Source organism: Mustela putorius, unplaced genomic scaffold (assembly GCF_011764305.1).
Source record: "Mustela putorius furo isolate JIRA1106 unplaced genomic scaffold, ASM1176430v1.1 tig00003853_pilon_pilon_pilon, whole genome shotgun sequence".
Lineage (NCBI taxonomy): Eukaryota > Metazoa > Chordata > Mammalia > Carnivora > Mustelidae > Mustela > Mustela putorius.
In genome coordinates, this window is record NW_025422005.1 from 27,027,747 (window position 1) to 27,050,674 (window position 22,928).

General features: G+C 42.1%; 1 protein-coding gene across 3 annotated transcripts in view; it reads left to right on the top strand.

Annotated features, from left to right (window-relative positions):
* Positions 1-15,035: 15,035 nt before the first annotated feature.
* The window catches only part of LOC101680004 (argonaute RISC component 4), a 39,305-nt gene continuing 31,412 nt past the window's right edge, over positions 15,036-22,928 (top strand). For 2 of the 3 annotated variants that reach the window (XM_045064187.1, XM_045064189.1), the window contains exon 1: positions 15,036-15,448. In XM_045064187.1, the coding sequence (XP_044920122.1) occupies positions 15,430-15,448 (19 nt within the window). In that variant the 5' untranslated portion in view covers positions 15,036-15,429. Of the gene's footprint in view, positions 15,449-15,539; positions 15,723-22,928 lie in introns of those variants that run through there. The other variant, XM_045064188.1, reaches the window with a different exon arrangement.

A 22,928-nucleotide genomic window follows, 5' to 3' on the forward strand; every position in this document is an offset into this window, starting at 1 on the left:
AATGTTTACCTTTGGTTTCTGGTAGATGCTTTTTATCACATTATGGAAAGATAATAATAATAGCCAAAAGTTACTATATATTTATAATAGTTACTGTTGAAAGTTCTTCATATATTAACTCACTTAGAAAATCTCTTTCTATTCCCAGCTTACTAATAATTGCGTGTGTGCGTGTGTGTGTGTGTGTGTGTGTAACAGGAGTGTGGGATTTTACTGAATGCTTTTTTCAGCATCTATCAGGATAATTGTATGACTTTCTTCCTTTATTCTACTTCTGTAAGGAATGAAATCAATACATATATTAGCGTTGAATCAAAAACTCATGAAGTCCCCTAATTCATCAAAATCATCACTTTTCTGGGGCGCCTGGGTGGCTCAGTGGGTTAAGCCCCTGCCTTTGGCTCAGGTCATGATCTCAGGGTCCTGGGATCGAGTCCCGCATCGGGCTCTCTGCTCGGCAGGGAGCCTGCTTCCCTCTCTCTCTCTCTCTCGCCTGCCTCTCCATCTACTTGTGATTTCTCTCTGTCAAATAAATAAATAAAATCTTTAAAAAATAAAAAAAAATCATCACTTTTCTAATTATCCCACTCTCCTCATGTTCTCACTTTTTCCTTCTCCCAGTCTAGATTCCATGGTACATCACTGCAATCACAATATTGTACATATTCATACTTCTCTTGTCACTTTCTCTTCATTACATTCCCTGACAGAACTCCAAGTCCTCCTAAACCCAACTCTGACTGAGTAGTCCATGTCTGTGTCTGAGCAGTTGGACATGGCTGGAGAAAATCACTCAAATGTGCTGCTTCAAATGAATTTTTTTTTTTTTTAAGATTTTGCTTATTTATTTGAGAGAGAGAGAGCACAAGCAGGGGGGAGAGGCAGACAGAGAGGGAGAAGCAAATTCTCCTGCTGAGCAGGGAGCCTGATGTGGGGTTCAATCCCAAGACCCTGAGATCATGAACTGAGCCAAAGGCAGCCCCTTAACCCACCGAGCCACCCAGGCCTCATGAACTGAAATTTCTGACTACAAACCTTAAATGAAACTCGATCCTGCCCAGTAATGTTGCTATACTCCCCTGGTATAGTTTCATTTTCCCACTGTCCAATATGATCTTTTCTGCTCTCTTCAAACCTCCAACATACTCTGTCCCCTTCACTCTCATATGACTTCAGTTTATAACTCATTGAGAAAGTAGAAGCATTCAGATTCATCTTCCTCCCACCTAACCTACCAACTTTTCTTTCTTATTTATTTATTTATTTGACAAAGAGAGAAAGAGAGAGACTACCAACTTTTCTGATCTGCATCAGGATCCTAGTCATTGCTTTTTCACCTGGCTCTACACACCTATCCCACGTTCTTGTGTCTTCCCAAGGATCAAATTCCTTCTCTGCTGTATCATCAATTTCTCCTTCTCTACCGGATCATTTCCATCACCAAAATCACAGGCCTTAGGATGTCTCATCTCAAAACCCACATAAACACAATTCTCCCTTGACAGCATATCTCTCTTCAGCTACGGTTCCACTTATACCTACTCATAGCAAAACTTACGGAAAAGTTGTCTATATTTGCTTTCTCTGCTTCTTAACCTTTCATAATGATCCAACCAACCTTTTAACCTCTTCACTCCACTGAATGTGCACTTGTCAAAGCTACCATTGACCTCTAGTTTGCCAAATTCACTTCTCTGTTGTTCTTATCTTGATTGACCTCTGTGAAGCTTTCAACATGGTTAACCACTTCCTTAAACATTTTCTTTTATTAGCTTCAATTATATACCATTCTCCTTGTTTACTTCTGCCTCATTGGCTGATGCTTCCCAGTCTCCTTTGCTGGCTTCTTATTAAGCCAACCTCCAAATGTTGGAGTGATTCAGGACTTCTTTCTCTGTCCTCTTGAATTCTCACTCCTTTGTTGATCTCATTGATCTCTAGTGGTCTAGTTTCCTTCCTTCCTTCCTTTCTTTAAAGATTTACTTATTTATTTGTGGGGACACAGCTCAGGGGAGGGGTAGAAGGAGAGGGAGAGAGAGAATCTCAAGCAGACACCCCACTGAGCGCACAGCCTGATGCAGGGCTCAATATCAGGACCCTGAGATCGTGACTTGAGCTGAACGCAGACGCTTAACCATCTGAACCACCCAGGCGCTCCATGCATCCCAAAGGTTTTGAAAAGATGTGTTTTCATTTTCATTTGTTTCCATGATTTTTTTTTTCTTTTTTTTTTTTTAAGATTTTATTTAGTTATTTGACAGAGAGAGATCACAACCAGACAGAGAGGCAGGTAGAGAGAGAGGAGGAAGCAGGCTCCCTGCTGAGCAGAGAGCCCGATGCGGGGCTCGATCCCAGGACTCCAAGACCACGACCCCAGCCGAAGGCAGCGACTTAACCCACTGAGCCACCCAGGCGCCCCTCCATGACTTTTTTCAATTATTTTTTAATTTCCTGGTTGACCCATTCATTGTTTAGTAGGATGCTCTTTAGCCTTCATGTATTTGAGTTCTTTCCAAATTTCATTTTGTGATTCAGTTCCAGTTTCAAAGCATTGTGGTCCAAAAATATTCAGGGAATGATCCCAATCTTTTAGTACCAGCTGACACCTGATGTGTGATCCAACATGTGATCTGTTCTGGAGAACGTTCCATGTACACTCAAGAAGAATGTGTATTCTCTTGTTTTAAGATGGAATGCTCTGGGGGTGCCTGGGTGGCTCAGTGGTTAAGCCTCTGCCTTCGGTTCAGGTCATGATCCCAGGGTCCTAGGATCAAGTCCCACATCATGCTCTCTGCTCAGCAGGGAGCCTGCTTCCTCCCCTTTCTCTGCCTGACTCTCTGCCTGCTTGTGATCTCTCTCTCTCTCTCTCTCTCTATCAAATAAATAAATAAAATCTTAAAAAAGAAAAGATGGAATTCTCTGAATATATCTGTGAAGTCCATCTGGTCCAGTGTGTCATTCTAAGCCCTTATTGCCTGGATCTTCTGCTCAGATGATCTCTCCATTGCAGTGAGTGGGATGTTAAAGTCCCATACTATTATTGTATCATTGTTGGTGTGTTTCTTTAATTTTGTTATTAATTGGTTTGTATAGTTGGCTGGTCCCATTTTAGGGGCATAAATACTTATAATTGTTGGATCTTCTTATTGAATAGACCCTTTAATTATGATATGGTGCCTTCCTCATCTCTTATTACAGTCTTTGGTTTAAAATCTAATCTGTCTGGTATGCCTAAGTGGCTCAGTCATTGAGCATCTGCCTCCAGCTCAGGTCGTGATCCCAGGGTCATGGGATCAAGCCCCACATCAGGCTCCGTGTTCTTCGGGAAGCCTGCTTCTCCTTCTCCCACACCCCCTACTTGTGTTCCCTCTATCACTGTCTCTTTCTGTCAAATAAATAAAAAATCTTTTAAAAAAATGAATTTGTCTGATGTAAGGATTGCTACAGCAGCTTTTTAAAAAATGTCCATTAACATGATAAATGGTTTTCTACCCCCTCACTTTAAATCTGGAGGTGTCTGTGAGTCTAAAATGAGACTCTTGCAGATAGCGTATTGATGGGTCTTGCTTTTTTATCCAAACTGACACCTGTGTCTTTGATTGGGCCATTTAGTCCACTTACATTAAGAGTATCTACACTGAAAAATATGAATTTATGTCATTGTATTACTTCTAAAGTCACTGTTTCTGTGTATTGTCTCTGTTCCTCTATGGTCTATGTTACTTTTGGGCTCTCTCTTCACTTAAGGATCCCTTTTAATACTTCTTGCAGGGCTGGTTTAGTGATCACATATTTTTTTAGTTTCTGTTTGTCCTGGAAGGCTTTTAACTCTCCTTCAACTTTGAATGACACCCTAGCTGGATAAAGTATTCTTGCCTTCATATTTTTCTCATTTAGCACTCTGAATATATCATGCCAGTATTTCCTGGCCTGCCAGGTCTCTGTGGATAGGTCCACTGCCTGTTTAATATTTTACCTGTGTAGGTTACAGACCACTTGTCCCAAGCTGCTTTCAGGGTTTTCTCTTTGTCTCTGAGATTTGCAAGTTTCACCATTATATGTTAGGTTGTTGACCTATTTTTTATTGATTTTGAGGGGGACTCTCTGTGCCTCCTGGACTTGAAAGCCTGTTTCCTTCTCCAGATTGTGGAAGTTCTCTGTTCATAATTTGCTCCCATATACCTTCTGCCCCGCCTTTCTCTCTCCTCTTCTTCTGGGGTCCCAAATATTCTAATATTGTTTTGCTTTATGGTATCACTTCTCTCTCAAATTCTCCCCTCGTGGTCCAGTAGTTATCTCTCTTTTTCTTAGCTTCTTTTTCTCCGTCATTTGGTTTTCTATATCACTAATTCTCTCTTTAGCCTCATTTATCCTAGCAGTAAGACCCTCCATTTTTTTATTGCACCTCATTAATAGCCTTTTTTAATTTTGGTTTGATTAGATTTTCGTTCTTTTATTTCCCCAGAAAGGGCTTCCCCAATGTCTTCTATACTTTTTTCAAGCCCAGCTAGTATCTTTATAATTGTTATTCTGAACTTTAGTTCCAACATTTTACTTATATCCATACTGATTAGGTCTCTGGCAGTCAGTATTGCCTCTTGTTCTCTTTTCTGAGGTGAGTTTTTCTGTCTTGCCATTCTGTGCAGGGAAGAAAAGTTGAATAAGAGAACAAAATACTAAAATGGCAACAACAAGCCCAGAGAACTATATACCAAACAAATTAGAAAAGACCCAAAATGAAAAAAAAAAATTAAATTAAAATTTTAAAAGAGAGAGAATATAGGGCACCTGGGTGGCTCAGGTGGTTGGGTGTCTGCCTTCAGCTCAGGACATGATCTCCAGGTCCTGGGATAGAGCCCCACATCATGTTATCAGGCTTCCGGCTCAACAGGGAGTATGCTTGCTTCTCCCTCTGCCTCTCTCCCTGCTCGTGCTCTCTGTCTCTCTCTCTAAAGTTTGTTTTTTTTTTTTTTAGATTTTATTTATTTATTTGACAGATAGAGATTACAAGTGGCAGAGAGGCAGGCAGAGAGAGAGGGGGAAGCAGGCTCCCCACTGAGCAGGGAGCCCGATGCGGGGCTCAATCCCAGGACCCTGGAATCATGACCTGAGCTGAAGGCAGAGGCTTTAACCCACTGAGCCACCCAGGTGCCCCTCTCTGTCTCTCTCTCTAATGAGTAAATAAAATCTTTTTAAAAAGAGAGAGAGATAATATAATCAGACAGGTTGAACAGAACAGAGCAATACACTGGATCCTGTGTGTATTTTGGCCTGTTTGTTAGAAAACTAGATCCCCAAATTGTAAAGAAACAAACAAACTAAGTACTGTGAAGTGTGTAAACCTGGCAATTCACAGACCTGTACCCCTGGGGCTAATAATACATTATATATTCATTTAAAAATAATTTTAAAAAACTTTTATATGAACAAAATGTAAAGGATAGACTGTAACTATAAAAATGAAAATTAAAGGACAAAAAAAAGGAATACAAACAGACGGTTGAACAGAACAGAGCAATACGCTATATCCTGAGTATTTTGGTTTGTTTGTAAGAGGAAACTACATCTCAAAATTGTAAAAAAGGGAAAACTTATATATGTATATAGATAGATATATAAAATAAAATTAAATACATTGAAAGGATAGAATATAAATGTAAGAATGAAAGTTAAAAAATATTTTTAAAAGGGAGTTGGTGGGGCGCCTGGGTGGCTCAGTGGGTTAAAGTCTCTGCCTTCGGCTTGGGTCATGATCCCAGGGTCCTGGGATGGAGCCCGACATCGGGCTTATGCCTTTATGCCTGCTTGTGATCTCTATCTGTCAAATAAATACATAAAGTCTTTAAAAATAAATAGATAAACAAATAAATACAAGAGAGTTGGTAAAATAAGAAATTGGTTGAAAAAGGAAAGAGAAAAAAATTAAACTCAAAGATTCAAGAATCATGAGATTCTTTAGCCATTCAAACCATGAGTTCTATATACTATATTTTCCCCCAGTGCTGGAGTTTTACAGTTCTCTATGATCAATAAACTTGGTCTTATCTTCTTCTTCTTTTTTTAAAAAATTTTTATTTATTCATTTGAGAGAGAGAGAGAACACAAGCAGGGGAAGAGGCAGAGGGAGAAGCAGACTCTCTGCTAAGCAGGGAGCCCAACACAGAACTTGATCCCAGGACCCCAGGATCATGACCTGAGTTGAAGGCAGACACTTAACCATCTGAGCCACCCGGGCACCCCGGGTCTTATCGTATTCTTTTTACTCATTTTTTTTGTTTATTATTAGTCTCACTTCAAGATCGAACTGCATGAGAAGGGAAACCCCACTTCTCTGGCTCATTCTTGGATCCCCATTACCTAGTCCAGGGTTTGACACATAGCAAATCCTCAATAAACAGTTGCTGAAAAAATTCAGTAACATATAAGCCAATGAATATTTTCATATTAACTTAATAGACTCTAAAGTACCACAAAAGTCATCTGACCTTACTTTTTTCATCATTTCAAACTTGCTTCAATACCGTCAGGGGCCTGGAGCTCACTACTTCCTGAAAAACCTTCCAGACTTTGGATAAGTCTGGGTATTAGAATGGTCTTTCTAAAATCAGTTATTCCCCATCCCCAACCTATAGATAAAGAAGGCTTGTTCTGGGCTAGGGTGGAAGTCAAAGGGATTGGGCTTTTTTTGGAGCCCTTAAAGTGCCAGGCACAGTGTTGGGTGCTTTCCATTAATCATCTTCTTTGGTCATCTCAATAACCCTAGGAAAGGGTGTCATCCCCATTTCACAGATGAGAAAGCTGAGGTTGAGAGAGATGAGGTGACTTATTAAATGTCATGTGGCCTCTAGAACTGAAATTTGAGAATAACACTATAGAATTGGAATCCAAATCTAGATTTATCTCGTTCCCTAATTCATTCCCTTTATTTCAGCTTGAAGAAGAGAGAAAAAAAAAATCAATTGTCCCAGTTAAAAAGTGTAGTAGAAGAAGCAAAGGCTGGAAGTAAAAGCAAACATATTAATTGATTTGTTTGTCAAAACCTCATACACTGGGGCGCTTGGGTGGCTCAGTCATTAAGTGTCTGCCTTCAGCTCAGGTCATGATCCCAGGCTCCTGGGATCAAGCCCGGCATAGGGCTCTCTGCTCAGCGGGAAGCCTGCTTCTCCCTCTCCTACTCCCCCTGCTTTTGTTCCCTCTCTCACTGTGTCTCTCTCTGTTGAATAAATAAAATCTTAAAAAAAAAAAAAAACACCAACAACAAACCTCATGCACTTAGTAGGTACCTCACTCCTGAGTAGCTATGCCATCTCGTAAAGGTGACAAAATCAAATATAATTGCCAATGTCTCTATTCCTTGCTCTAGATCATGAATACATAGAAAGCTGACTGCTTACAAAATACAAAAAAGGGCCATTTTTTTTTTTTTAAGTTCCAGGTATTGTTTTATTGTTTCACTGACAGGATAGTAATATCAGGCAGAGAATCCCCCAAGGAAATGATGGACATGTTTCATTGTTGTTTGCCCTCTGCTCTTTCATCTTCTAAGCATTTACTATTTTTCATTTATAGATATTAGACATTTTGATCACAAATGCAATCCAAGTGTGAATACATAAATGCATTATCTTTTAACATCTGCCCCCACCATGTTCCTTTAAATAGAAAAAAGACCCAAGCATCTCTTCAAAGCTTATGTGGGCATAGCTGTCCCACCTATTGTTTTAAAAACAGACCATAATTTACCTTCTGAAATCCTCTCTTAAACTACAGCTCATTCTGTTAAAGAAATCATGGGAAAGAAGTCCTATTGATATTGTCGATTGTCTCCAAAAGGTGAGGATGGTAACTGGGCAGAAGGCAACTGAGAGGGGTCTTTAGCAAACTGAGGACCATTGGGAAATCATGCAGAGATAAATCTTATCAACAAGATACCAGGTCCTATAATTAAAACTAGAATGCCACCCATCACTGCGGACCCAACGATGGCCACTGATCCATCTCTTGCTGACAGTATGGCTCCTGTTAAGGCAACACTTGTGATGGAGTTCCAGGAATCTTTCCTTCTGGCTTGAACCATAATGCAGTCAGTCATGAAAAATAAACCTCCACAAACTGCAAAGCTACCTCTCAACTGTGGAGCCCCGGTTTTAATAGCTGTGAAACTCCCTTGTAGTCTGTGGTTTACTTCCACTGGAGAATTGTGAAAACCTTTGAGTGATTGAAAGATACCACCAACTGTGGTATCCCTGATAAAGAGCCCCCCCACAGTCATCCACAATTCGCGAGGACAAGGCTCTCACATATATTCCTCCATCTTGAGTCCACCAAAAAACAAAACAAAACAAAACAAAAACACCTTTTTAAAAAGTTTTTATTAAAATTCTATTTGGTTAACATATGATATAATATTAGCTTTAGGTGTACAATACACTGATTCCACACTTCCATACAACACCTGGTGCTTATCCAGCAAATGTATTCCTTAATGCCATCACCATTTCCCCCATCCCCCATTCCCCTCCTCTCTGGTAACCATTAGTTTGTTAAAAGAGGGATACTTCAGGGGCACCTGGGTGGCTCAGTGGGTTAAAGCCTCTGCCTTTGGCTCAGGTCATGATCTCAGGGTCCTGGGATCAAGCCCCACATCGGGCTCTCTGCTCAGCGGGAAGACGGCTTCCTTCACTCTCTCTCTCTCTGCCTGCCTCTCTGCCTACTTGTGATTTCTGTCTATCAAATAAATAAATAAAATATTAAAAAAAAAAAATAGAAGAGGGCTACTTCTTTAAAAAAAGGAAAAAAAAGGTGGTCACTTCTATTCAATATTGTACTGGAGGTTTAGGGCAATTAAGCAAGAATATAAAAGAAAAAGCATACGCATTAGAAAAGAGCAATAACTGTCTCTAGTTGAAGATAACATGATTTTATATATAGAAGATGCTAAAAAATCCACACACATAAAAATTAACTGCTAGAGGAAAGTTGTGGATGCAAGACTAATTTAAAAAAATCTATTGCATTTCTATATATTAGCAATGAACAATTCAAAAATGAAATTAAGAAGACAATTCCACTTATAATAGCACCAAAAATAACAAAATACTCAGGAATAATTTTTTTTTTTAAGATTTTATTTATTTGAGAGAAAGAAAGAACATGAGCAGGGGGAAGGGCAGAGAGAGAGAGAGGAGGACAAGCAGACTCCATGAGGAACAGGGAGCCTGATGTGGAGCTGGATCCCAGGACCCTGAGAACATGGCCTGAGCCAAAGGCAGATGCTTAACAGACTGAGTCACCCAGGCACTCCTCAGGCATAAATTTAACCAAAGAAGTATAAATTTGCACTCTGAAAAATTGTTGAGAAAAATTAAAGAAGACCTAAAGAAATGAAAACATATCCTGTGTTTATAGAATATAATATTTAATACTGTCAAAATGCCAACAATCCCCAAATTAATCTGCAGATTAAACATAATCCCTATTGGGGGGGCAAAAAAAGAAAAAAAAAAACAAAAAAACATAATCCCTATCAAAATTCCAACTGCCTTTTTTTTTTTTTTTTTTGCAGATGTGAACAAGCTGATTCTAAATTTCATCTGGAAATGTAAGAGACCCAGAAGAGCCAAAACAATCTTGAAAAAGAACAAAGTTGGAGGACTGACACTACCTGATTTCCAAGCTACAAAGCCGTAGTAATCAAGACAGTGTGATACTAGCATAACAAAAGACAAAGATTGAATAGAATTGAGAGTCCAAAAATAAACCCTTACAATTGGCAGTTGATTGATTTTGACAAGGGTTGTAGACCATAGGGGAAAGAAGTCTTAAACAAATCGTGCTTAGAAACTGTGTATCTGGGGCACCTGGGTGGCTCAGTGGGTTAAGGCCTTCGGCTCAGGTCATGGTCCCAAGGTCCTGGGATCGAGCCCCGCACAGGGCTCTCTGCTGGGCAGTGAGCCTGCTCTCCACAGCACCCCCCAGCCCCGCCTGCCTCTCTGCCTGCTTGTGATTTCTGTCTGTCAAATAAATTAATAAAATCTTAAAAAAAAAAAAAAGAAACTGTGTATCTACATGAAAAAGAACGAATTTGAACTCTACCTCCCATCATACACAAAAGCAAACTCAAAATAGATCAAAGACTTAAATGTAAGAGCTAAAACTATAAAATGCTTAAAAGACAACACAGGAATAAATCTTCATGACTTTGGATTAGGTTTCTGAGATATGATAACAAGCACAAACAATCATAGAAAATTCAGACTGTTGAAATTAAAAATTTTTGTGCTTCAGGGGCACCTGGATGGCTCAGTCAGTTGAGTGTCCAGCTCTTGATTTTGACTCTGGTCATGATCTCAGAGTCCTGGGATTGAGCCCTGGGTCAGTCCCCACACTCAGTGGGGAATCTGCTTAAGGCTTTCACTCCCTTTCCCTCACCTCTTCCCCACCTCAAATAAATAAATAAATCTTTAAAAAAATAAAAAGAGCAAAGAGTTGAATTAACATTTCTCCAAAGAAGTTAAATAAATAGACAGCAAGTACATAAATAAATGCTCAACATCAATCGTCCTTAGGGAATAGCAAACCAAATATACAATGAGATACCACCTCATACTCATGAGGATAGGGATAATTTTTTAAAAGCTGAAAATAACAAATATCAGCAAGAATGTGTAGAAATTAGAGTACTCACATATTGCTGATGGAAATATAAAATAGTATAGGCACTGTGGAAAACATTTTGTCAGAAAGTTAAACATAGATTTACCATATAACTGAGTATTTCTACTCCTATGTTTATACCCAGAAGAATTGAGAAATTATATATCCACACAAAAATTATGTGTACCCACACAAAAACTTGCACATGGTTGTTCACAACAGCAATATTATGGCCAAAAAATGGAAACAACCCAAATGTCCATCAACTAGTGAATAGATCAACGAAATATGGTGTATACATACAGTGGAATATTATTCAGCATTAAAAGCAATGGAGTAGTGGGGCACCTGGGTGGCTCAGTCAATTAAGCATCCAAATCTTGCTCTCACCTCAGGTCTTGATCTCAGGGTCATGAGTTCAAGGCCTGCCTCGGGCTCCGTGCTGGGCATGAAGTGTATTTAAAAAAAAAAAAAATGAAGTATTGATGCATGTTACAACATGGATAAACCTTGAAAACATTATGGTAAATACAAGAGCACATACTATATTACTCCATTTATATGAAAAGTCCAGAATAGGCAAATCTATAGAGACAGAAAGCAAGTTAGAGGTTTCTAAAGGCTGAGGTACAGGGTTTCTTTTGGATGATGAAAATGTGCTGGAATTAGATAGTGGTGATGATTGCACTTGTGAATACACTAAAAACCACTGAATTTTACACATTAAAATGACGAATTTTATCATGTGAATTTTATCTCAATTTAAAAAATGCAAAAGAGCGAGGCTGCCAGTAGAGTAAGAGCAGGTGGGCAGAAATTCCATTTGGATGCCAGGTGGTGTCTCTTGGCAAGCTAGTCTTGTTTGGTAGTGTCCAATGCAGGTCCCTGTCCTCCTCAGCCAAGTGGCTCCACTTCAGCTGCCACTTAAGATTTTTGTTTGAATAAGGGGTTCCCCAGCTAAAAAAGAGTAAAACCCATGGCCCAACTGATAAACTGCAAAGAAGTTTCTCCCAGACTTCAAAGCTCCAGACTTGCAGAATGTTAGTATGAGGAGAGGCTGGGGAGTCAAAACATCAACAGAGGCCAGTGGTCCAGACAAGGGTTGGAGTGTCACAAACAGCGCTGGTGGCTGGAACCCAGCCTTCTGGCACAGCGTCTGCTAACAAGGATCCCTCTGGCTCTTTCTGATCTCAGGGGAGCATTGACATATTGGAGAGGTTTAGTTTCATTCATAAGCCTTGACAGAGCAAGTTCTGGCTCTTACCCCCAAATGGGTGAGCCAAGTCCCTGTCCTCAGGTGGTTCAGGCACAGGATGTGAAAACATGCTCAGTCCCTGATGGTTCTGCTCCCCTCTCTTGGACTGAGCTGAGATCTTGGGTACACACTGTCTCTCAAAGGACAGCAAGACAGTGGCAGGGAAGCAGATCTTAGCCCGGGGGAAGGAGGGAAGGCAGGAAAATTAGTGACTATTGGGCACATATATTGGGTCAGAAACACAGGAACATGCACATATATGATTTAACTTCCTCCTTACTGACTCCTTTAGCAGTAGGTGAAGGGACTTGTTCCAGATACTTGGAGCTATTATGCTATATAGAACTGAGATTTGAACCCGGGATCATCTGATGTGAAAGTCTGTGCTCTGAAGAAGCTGGAAGTTCACCTAGAGTTTTTCACCTAGGCCCCTCCATTGAACCGCTTCTAGCTCCCACTGTTGGCACATTACTTGCTCATTCATTCATTCATTCATTTGTCCCGTAATTTTCCCTGAGTAGGCATTTGGTGCCACATAATGCGTTAGGCAACAGACACACAAACCTGAATACCCGAATAAAGCGTAGGCCCTGTCTTCAAGGATTTATAACGTATGGGGAGCTAAGCCTAGACTGAGACATAAGACTAGGGGCTGAGGTAGTTATACCACCAAGGGAGGCCCTATGGTGGTTTGGCCAGATGGCAAGTGGTTTTAATACGAGAATGAGAATTCAAGGTTTGGGGCAATGGGGGCAAATATATGGCTAATTCTCTACCCAGCCCCCACCCTGTCCTGTAGATGTGTGGGGTGCGGGAGAATGAGCAGCCACCATCAGAGAGAGCTGAGGGGGAAGTGGTATTCTAGGGCATGGCTTCTACTCTGCCACAGCAGGAAGTGGGGGGAGGGCTTGCTGAACAGGCCAAGGCTTAGGGGAGTTTACTGACTATAGGACTTTGGTTTGGGAGGGTTCAGTCCGAAGGGTCTTTGGGAAGGGGGCAGTGGGTGCTAGAGTGAGTTTGGGAAGGATAATGTAGATCAGAGTGGTCAGGAATGATGGGGTGAGAGAGTAGGGATTGAAGTATTGCAGTCCCGACTGAAAGTACAGGGCAATTACATTTCATACTCAGGTTTCTGAGGCTATTTTCGGTACAGGAAACAAACTATCATGTTTGCTCAGGGTACCAAATAGAACATGGGGGAAATTTGTTGGGAAGTGCAAGAGGGAAAATCAGCCTCAACAGGCTGGAAGCCACTAGTACTGTTTAAACTATGGGAGGAATTTAGCCTGGAGTAGAGGAGAAGGGAGGTGGCTACTAGGTGTAACTCAAAGCTTGACTTCTATTTGGTTTTTCTTATCCTCTTAGCTGCAAACCAGTTTGTTCATTTTATGAGTACTTCCTCCTCTTCAAACTCGTGCCCCCTCTTGCTGCTTCCCGTTAATATGTGGTTTAACAGAGAAGTGGCATGGTGCTATGGAAAGAATTTGGAATACAGTATCCCTAGATACTAGAATCTAGTCACTCAGTTAAAAGTCCCACTTCCATAGCCAGTCAGGGATGGAAGCAGCCAGAACCAGAATGCAGGATTTAGAACTCCCAGTTTCCCATCTTTCACTGAGTTATCATTTAATGCAAAGTCTGACTTCCTTAGCGTCCCTGAGCTTGTTTCCTTTAAAATATGTACTTTATAGTAGTTGTGAAGATTAAATGACATGTGAAAAACACAATACAATGTCTGGCCAAGGAGTGGCCCTAAGATTTTTTTTATTATTACAGGCAAAAATTAGCAGGCTCTCTGGCTTGATGCTCAGATGAATATCTCATCATACATGTTATAGACTGAACATATGAAATTCATATATTGAAATCCTTACCCTCACTATCTTAGCATGTGACTGTATTTGAAGATAGAGTCTTTAAAAAAAAGTCTATAAATTGGGCCTTAGTCCAGCATGATTAGTGTCCCTACAGGAAGAGGACATTTTGACAGACATGTACAGAGGGAATATCATGTGAAGACACAGTGAGGAGACGGCCATCTACCAGCAGAAAAGAGAGATCTCAGAAGAAACCAACCTTTGATCTTGGACGTCTAGTGTCCAGAACTGCAAGAAAAGTAATTTCTGTTGTTTGGGCCAGTCTGTGGCACTTTGTGATAGCAGCCCTAGCAAACTAATACAACACATACATTGTGCCCTTTTATTTATTTATTAATTTATTTATTAAAGATTTTATTTATTTGACAGAGAGAGAGATCTCAAGTACTCAGAGAGGCAGGTAGAGACGGCAGGGAGCAGCCTCCCTGCTGAGCAGAGAGCAGGATGCTGGCCTTGATACCAGCACCTTGAGATCGTGACCTGAGCTGAAGGCAGAAGCTTAACATACTGAGCCACCCAGGTACTCCACATTGTGCCTTTTTAAATGGTGGACAAAAGCTCCCTCATTTTGTTTCTTGGCCTGTAGTGCTATGCTCTCCAACTCAAATAGTCAGCTAAAAGCCCCAAAGGTGCTGGTGTCACTGGGCTGGCCATGCTATCTTGGACTGGGTGTTGCTCCCTTGGCTCTTGGCTGCTAAGAGGAAGTCATGTGAGAAAGCAAGACTTGCCCTTCTGAAGTGCCTGGTGACTTTCTGACTAGAGGTGCTTGTGGTGGAACTAGCAAGAGACTGTCTCATGCATCATGGTCCATTCCCCGGATGCTTTCAGGCTGCATGGGGAGGGAAGGACAACTGGGTGTACAATTTGGGTGAAGCAATGGGGGAAAGGGGCTGCGTCTGGGTGACCCTAGTGTCCTCTGTCCTAGGACAGTAGAGAAAGAGGAGACAGAGGAGAAAGAAGGGGTCTGAGGTGGGAGGAAGAAGGAGAGGCGCCTGATGTGAATCACAGGGCACTTTCCTCCGCCAGAAGTAGCGAACTGCGTCTGTGGATCAGCAGGGTCTGGAATCCCGATCTTTTGCGGGGTACCGTTTGCCTGGAGGCTCTGGGACCACCGCAAGAAGCCCCCCACAGCCTCTTGCCCGGCTGGCTGTCCTGGGCGACAGGGCGGTGTGAACAGGCGCGCGCGCGCCCGACACGTCCTCGGGGCACTGCCCCCTCCGGGCGCGCGCCCGACCCCGCCCCACCCCGTCCCGCCCCCCGCCGGGCTCCGCTGACCGGGCGCCCGGGGACGCGCACGCCCCCCCTGCGAGCCGGGACCCTGCGCCGCGCGAGCCCCGTGCCCCCTCCCCGCCCGGCGGGCGCGCGCGCTGGCTCCCGCTCCCGCTCCCGCTGGCAGCGGCGGCGGCGGCGGGGATTGTTTTTGTTGTCGCTGAGGCCGGAAGAGCCGCGGGAGCCGGGTCCCTGTCCCCGGGCCGGGCGCCGCCGCCGCCCCCTGCCCAGCGCCCGCGTCTCCGCGGCGCCGCCACCCCCAGCGCCAATATTCCGGAGATCAAGCGTTACGCGGCGGCGGCGGCGGCGGCGGCGGCGGGGCCCGGAGCGGGAGGCACCGGGGACCGGGGCGAGGCGGCCCCCGCCGCCGCCATGGAGGCGCTGGGACCGGGTGAGGAGCGCGCTCGGGCCGGGGCTGGCTGCGGCCCGGGGACTGGTGGGCGGGTGAGCGGGCGGGCGGGTCGCTCCCAGTCTCCCCCCATCGGCCCTTGCTTACCTGGGTTCGGGCCGTCAGGCGTGGGGGAAGGGGATCCGTGCCCCGTAGCACAAGGCGGAGGGAGCTGACCTGGGCCTTGAGGGGCGGAGACCGCGCTCCAGCCTGGAGAGATGAGGCACCGCTTGAGGTCTAAGAGAGGCAGGCCCAGGATGGTGACCCCCAGCCCCAGGTAGCCGGGAGACCTAACTCAACCTCGGGGAGGTCGTCTGTGCTTCAGGGTTGAGGCAGGCGAGTTTGGGCCTCAGAAAGAATGATCTGGGCCGGGTGTTCATCTGAGGCCTGGATGGACTGGACCCAGAAGGACCCCCTCCTACTACCAGGGGTATTCTTGGCATGGGGCCACACCTGTGTTTTTCTTTGCACTGGTAGACGGTCCAGATCCCTCAAATAAGGAAGAAGAACTTCCCCCAAAGACTTCTCATGACCCCCAAAGGCCAAGGGGAAAAGTACCCACCCTTTCTCGAAGGCCCTGAAGTCTCGAGAAATACGGTCCTATGAGTTTGTCAGTCTGTGCAGCAGTCCCAGAGGCTGTGACCTTAGTGACAGGCAAGTTATCAGAGAGCCCATTCTAGTACAGGCTTTAATGCCCTGAGTTCTCTTCTAACTGGGTTTTAGGTAGTTGTGAGGATTAAATGAAGGTGAAAGTGCTTTGGAAACTGTAATTCCCCATCTTCATGAATGACCTCTGTTTAACTCTCCCAGTCGGCCCAAGCCAGAGGAAACTTTCCAGGTTGTAGCAAATGTTCTGCAGGTTGGGAAGCTGGTGCTCCCTCCTCAAACCCCAACAGGTTTCTAATGCCTTGGCTAAGTAGGGCAGGGTTTAAAGGCTGTGATAGAATTAACTTTAATATCAAATCTTATCTACATAGTGGACTTAGTTGTAGAGCATTTCATTTTCTCAGTATGTAGAAAATTCAGTTTACCATTTGAGTTTGGAAACTGCAGGTTTGTTTACTTAGAACTCATTTACAAAACTGAATGATTAAAGCCCACCTTAATTTGCTGCCTAAAGTATTTTTTAAAGGCCCCCACCTTAATTTGCTGCCTAAAGTATTTTTTAAAGGCCCTCATAATCAACTTTCATATGCCTTTTTAAAATAAATTGGCTTTGTGATATTAATATTATTTGGTAAACCTGAATCTGAGTATTATACCGGGTTACTTCAGCTATGTCCCCCAGCCACAGGCATGATCATGTCTTTAGGAATGTAACAGATTTCTGTTCAAATCCAAGCTAGTCATTTAATAGTTGTATAACCTTGGGCAAATTACTTAATTCCTTTGAACTTTCATTTCCTCATCTGTAAAATGAGGGTAATAATAATTATGTGCTGCAAGATTGTTGTGAGAATGAAATGAGATAATGCATATGAGGAGTCTTATTGTGGAAACTAATGCATTGTAGATATTCAACAAATGTTTCTTCTTCCCTCCCTGTTAGTAATCCATAATTGAAGCAACTGTTGCATTTATGAGCTGCTGCTGGAAAAGACTATGTAACTAACCATGTATACAAACTGAATGTCATGGAAAAGATCAACCTGGTAGTTAGGAACCTCCTAGGGACTTTTTTTGGGGGTGGGGGTGATTTTAGCTTTTGCAGATTTGAAGACTTAGCTCACTCAGGATTGTGGAAAATTAATTCTCACTAAGCACAGTTTTAACATGAATGTATAAATCAAAATGTCACATAGATCTTTTCTGCTAACTAGAATATTTTCTTTCTGCTGTCTAGCAAACCCCTTTTCAGGTCTCACAGTATCTTGGAAACCCAGTTAATAATAAGCTGCTTGCTGAGCATAGAATTGGAGCAAAGGGAGTTGATAGTCTTGTGGGATATTTTATCCAGGCTGTTTTAGAACTTAGAGAAGCATTTCAGCTTTGTTGAAGCACACCAGTCTAGTGCTTTGTGCCCTCCTCAGTTGAATAATCACTGACGCATTCCTGGTCTTGCTGTGCTCTCTTCTTACCCCATTTTGGTTTCTGACTATAATAGCTTAGAAATATAGTTAGTCAGATTACCATTTATTTTGGCTATATTAATGATAACTTTTATTTTTACAGTGCTTAACAGTTTGGAAGGTGCTTTCATAGCTCTTAACTCATTTGAACTTCTGTGAGGTAGGCAAGGTAGCAGTAGTCCCATTTTACAGATGAGTAAAGTGATTCAGAGAGCTAAAGTCACTTCTTCAAGATCTCAAGGCTGAGTGGTGAAATGCAGATGAGTCTGGGTCATCTGACCCCTAGTCTGTTGCCCTCTTCTTCATTTAAGACTAACTTCATCCAATTGGTGTTAAATAATATTTGTTCCCTCTTCGGAAGATAGAATTTTCTGACTTTCTCACCAACTTTTGGAGATATGACCATTATAAAGCCCAGGGACTTTTGAGCACTGACTATAACATGTATGCAAGTATAGTCGTAACAGCTAACATTTATTGAGCACTTACTATTATGAGGCACTGTGTTAAGCTTTATGTGTACATTATCTCATGGGATCCTGACAATTGTTTTATGAAGTAGATGCTAGTATTACCACACCTCCCATCTTTTATAGATGAGGAAACTGAGGCACACAGTGACTAAGAAACGGGCCCAAGGTCATGCAGTTAAGGACTGGTAAAACCGTGATTGAAACCTACACAGTGTGGTTCTGCCTTAGCCATTGTGCTTTATTTCCCTGTAACTAGTTTGCTGAATTCAAAGAAACCAGCCTTAGGAAAATTTTAGATCATAGTTTTCTAAATAAATCTCCTAAACTTACTCAAAGAAATGACCACTTGCCTTCTAGCTTTTCTCTCTTACCAAAGAAAAGGCACACAGTACTTACCTTTCTCCATTAATCCCACTTCTTTTATTTCCTTTGCCTCGATCCTTTTGGCATCAAATACTTCACAATCCTAAGGCATCTATATATCTCTGAAGTACATTGGGAAAGAAGAAGCACTGGGCTGGGAATTAGGAAACCTAAATTCTAGGGGCACCTGACGGCTCAGTCATTAAGCGTCTGCCTTCAGCTTAGGTTATTGTCCCAGGGTCCTGGGATTGAGCCCTGCATCAGGCTCCCTGCTCGGTGGGAAGCCTGCTTCTTCCTCTCCCACTCCCCCTGCTTGTGTTCCCTCTCTCACTGTGTATCTCTCTGTCAAACAAATAAAATCTAAAAAAGAAAAAGAAAAAAGAAACCTAAATTCTAGTCAGAATTTAAAATCAAAGCCCTATCATTTGCTCCACATTTCTGTTTCTGAATTTCTATCATAAAGCTGGGTTTATGATACAATGATTATTTAAATGTACCTTAGACTATGTGGGGCTAACTTGTCAGTATGGTTTAGTTGGGTTAATTCAGTATGCCTATCATCTTTGATATTATTTATTATTTACCTCTTTCCTTGTTTTTAAATGTCTGACCACGCCCAGAATAGATCTCTTGTATACCGGAAGTGGAAGTCAATTCCAAGCAACCATATTTTTAGTATAAATCATGTACTTTTGCTTAAGTGAAAAATAATAGTCAATTCTTGGGTTTTAGGAATGACTGGGTTTCTCTTTGGTCTTTATCTGAAGCTGCTACAAAGATGACAGGTACAGGCATACCTTGGGGATATTGCGGGTTCAGTTTGCACCACTACAATAAAGCAAATATCACAATAAAGCAAGCCCAATGAATGTTTTGGTTTCTCAGTGCATATAAAACTTAGGTTTACATGATACTGTATTCTCAGTGTGCAGTAGCATTATGTCTAAAAAATGTACATACCTTAAGTAAAAATCCTTTATTGCTAAAAAGTACTAACCATCATCTGGGCTTTCAGTGAGTCATGATCTTTTTGCTGGTGGGGGCTCTTTCTTTGATGATGGCTGCTGACAGATCAGGGTAATGTTGCTGAAGTTTGAGGTGACTACAGCAACTTCTTAAAATGAGACAACGATGAAGTTTCCCACATCAATTGACTCTTCTTTTCACGAATGATTTCTCTGTAGCATGCAGTGATGTTTGATAGCATTTTAGGTGCAATAGGACTTCTTTCATAATTGGAGTCTGTCCTCTCAAACCTTGTCACTGCTTAACAATGGAGTTTGTACATTCTAGGTGCTTTGTGGTCAGTTCAACAATATTAAAAGCATCTTCACCAGGAATAGATTCTGACTCAAGAAACCACTTTCTTTGCTCATCTACCAAAGCAACCCCTTATCCCTTAAAGTTTTACCACGAGGTTGCAGTCCTGCAGTCACATCTTCAGGCTCCATTTCTAATTCCAGTTCTCTGGCTGTTTCTACCACATCTGCAGCTACTTCCTCCACTGAAGTCTTAAATCCCTCACAGTCATCCAGGAGGGTTAGAATCAACTTTTTCCCAACTCCTGTGAATGTTGATAGCTTGCCACTTCCCATGAATCATGAGTGTTCTTTATGGCATCTAAAATGGTGACTCCTTTCCAGAAGGTTTTCTATTCTCTTTGCCCAGATCTATCAGAAGAAATCACTCTCTATGACAGCTATAGTTTTACAAAATGTGTTTCTCAAATAATAAGTCCTGAAAGTTGAAGTTACTCCTTGATTTTTGGACTGCAGCATGGATGTTGTGTTAGCAGGCATGAAAATGACACTAATCTTGTACACCTCTGTCAGAGCTTGTGAGTGACAAGGTACATTGTTCCTGAGCAATAATATTTTGGAAGGAATCTTTTTTCCCGAGTAGTATGTCTCAACAGTGCGCTTAAAGTATTCAGTAAACCATGTTATACACAGATGTGCTGTCATCCAGTCCTTGTTATTTCATTCATACAAGACAGGCAGAATAGATTTAGCATAAATCTTAAGGACCCTAGGATTTTCAGAATGAATATTGGCTTGAACTTAAAGTCACCAGCTGCATTAGCCATTAACAAGAATTGGTCTGTCCTTGCACGCTTTGAACCCAAGCATTGACTTCGTCTCTCCAGCTATGAAAGTCCTAGATGATCTCTTCCTCCGATATGAGGCTGTTTCAGCCACACTGAAAATCTGTAGCTGCCTTCATTAATTATCTTCACTAGACCTTTTGGATAACTTGCTGCAGCTTCTGTATCAGCACTTGCTGCTTCGCCTTGCACTTTTCTGTTCTAGAGACGGCTTCTTTCCTTAAACCGCATGAACCAACGTCTTCTAGCTTCAAACTTTCTCTCTCTCTCTCTCTCTTTTTTTTAAAGAGCATGTGCCAAAGAGCATAAGCAGGGGTTGAGAGGTAAAGAGACAGGGAGAGAAAGAATCTCAAGCAGGCTCCATCTCAGCATGGAGCCGGAGAAGGCAGGGATTGGGGAGACTTGATCTCAGGACGCTGAGCTCATGACCTGAGCCGAAATCAAGAGTGAGACGCCCAACAAACTGCGCCACCCAGGTACCCCCAGCTTCAGAGTTTTCTTGTCAGCTTCCTCGCCTCTCTCAGGCTTCATCGAATTGAAGAGAATTAGGTCTTGCTCTGGGTTAGGCTTTAACTTAAGGAATTTTGTGGTGTATTTGATCTCTCCAGACCACTAAGACTTTCTCCATATCAGCAGTAAGGTTGTTTTGCTTTCTTATCATTCATGTGTTGACTGTAATAGTACTCTTAACTTCGTTCAGGAACTTTTCCATTGCATTCACAGCTTGGCTGACTGGCCCAAGAGACCTACTTTCAGCTTGTCTTGACTTTTTTTTTTTTTTTTTAAAGATTTTATTTATTTATTTATTTGACAGAGATCACAAGTAGGCAGAGAGGCAGGCAGAGAGAGAGAGAGAGAGGAGGAAGCAGGCTCTCCCCTGAGCAGAGATCCCGATGCAGGGCTCGATCCCAAGACCCTGAGATCATGACCTGAGCTGAAGGCAGAGGCTTTAACCCACTGAGCCACCCAGGTGCCCTTTGTCTTGACTTTTGACATGCCTTCCTCACTAAGCTTAATCATTTCTGGCTTTTGATTGAAAGTGAGACACATGTGACTCTTCCTTTCACTCGAATACTTAAGGGCCCTTGTAGGGTTTGTTTTTTTTTTTAAGATTTTATTTATTTGACAGAGAAAGATCACAAGTGGGCAGAGAGGCAAGCAGAGAGAGAGAGAGAGGAGGAAGCAGGCTCCCTGTGGAGCAGAGAGCCCGATGTGGGACTCGATCCCAGGACCCTGAGATCATGACCTGAGCTGAAGGCAGAGACTTAACCCACCTGAGCCACCCAGGTGCCCCCCCCCTAAGGTTATTAACTGGCTTAATTTCAGTGTTGTAGTGTCTCAGGGAATAGGGATGCTTACAGAGAGGAAGAGAGGGGAATGGCCAGTAAGTGGCACAGTGAGAACACAAAACATTAATGGGTTAAGTGTATTGTCTCATAGGGGTGCAATTCATGGCACCCCAAAACATTTACAGTAGCAACTCAAGGATCATTGATCACAGATCACCATAACAAATATAATAATAATGAAAAAGCTTCAAATATTGGGAGAATTACCAAAGTGTGACACAGAGACATGAAATGACCAAATGCTGTTTGAAAATAGCACCAATAGTCTTATTCAATGCAGGATTGCCACAAACCTTCATTTGTAAAAAATGCAATATCTGAAAAGCACAATAAAGCAAAGTGCAATTAAATGAGGTTTGCCTGTATTTTTCAGTTCAACATTTATTGAACTCCTATAATGTGCTAGTCCTTGATGAGGTATTGAGGAGATAACAATGAACTGAAGGGCAATTTCTTCTAAGAATTTATATAGGCTAGTAAATGAGACGATAATTAAATACCATTTCTGTGTACATGTGCTGAGTGTTCCCTTGTACAGAGGGTCTTGGGTATACCAAGAATGCATCTTCCAGTCTGGGAGACCTCCAGAAAGGAAGTCACACCTAACCTGAGTTTTGAAGGATGAGTAGAATTTAGGGATAGATTGAGCAGTGAATTTAATATGTGAGATTTTCCATAACTTTAAGAATTAGTATATGGAGATCTGTCAACACACATCTCATTAAAGTGTTTGCTTTGATTTTCCTAAGTGATGTTGGACCAGAATAGCTTCTTACTTCAAAGTTTTCTCTCCGTAGTGAATTGCCTTTGTTCTTGGCAAAGTGCCATAGCAGTAAGAACCTGTTATAACTTTCCACTGTGATCACTGTAATTTACTCAACACCTATTCATAACAGAAAAGATGTTTATTTTTTAGGCCATTGTCTACTTGACATTATCATCAGAAAGAAGTAAGGTTTTCTAGAGTCAAATATTTCCCAGTTTGTGTTTCCTTAATCCTTACCTCCTGCATATTGGCAGATATTTGATTCTAAAAAGAGAGAGTTGAGGGGGGAAAATAAGTTGGGTAAATGATTAAACAGATTTATTTATTATAAAACTTACCAGAGGGCACCTGGGTGACTT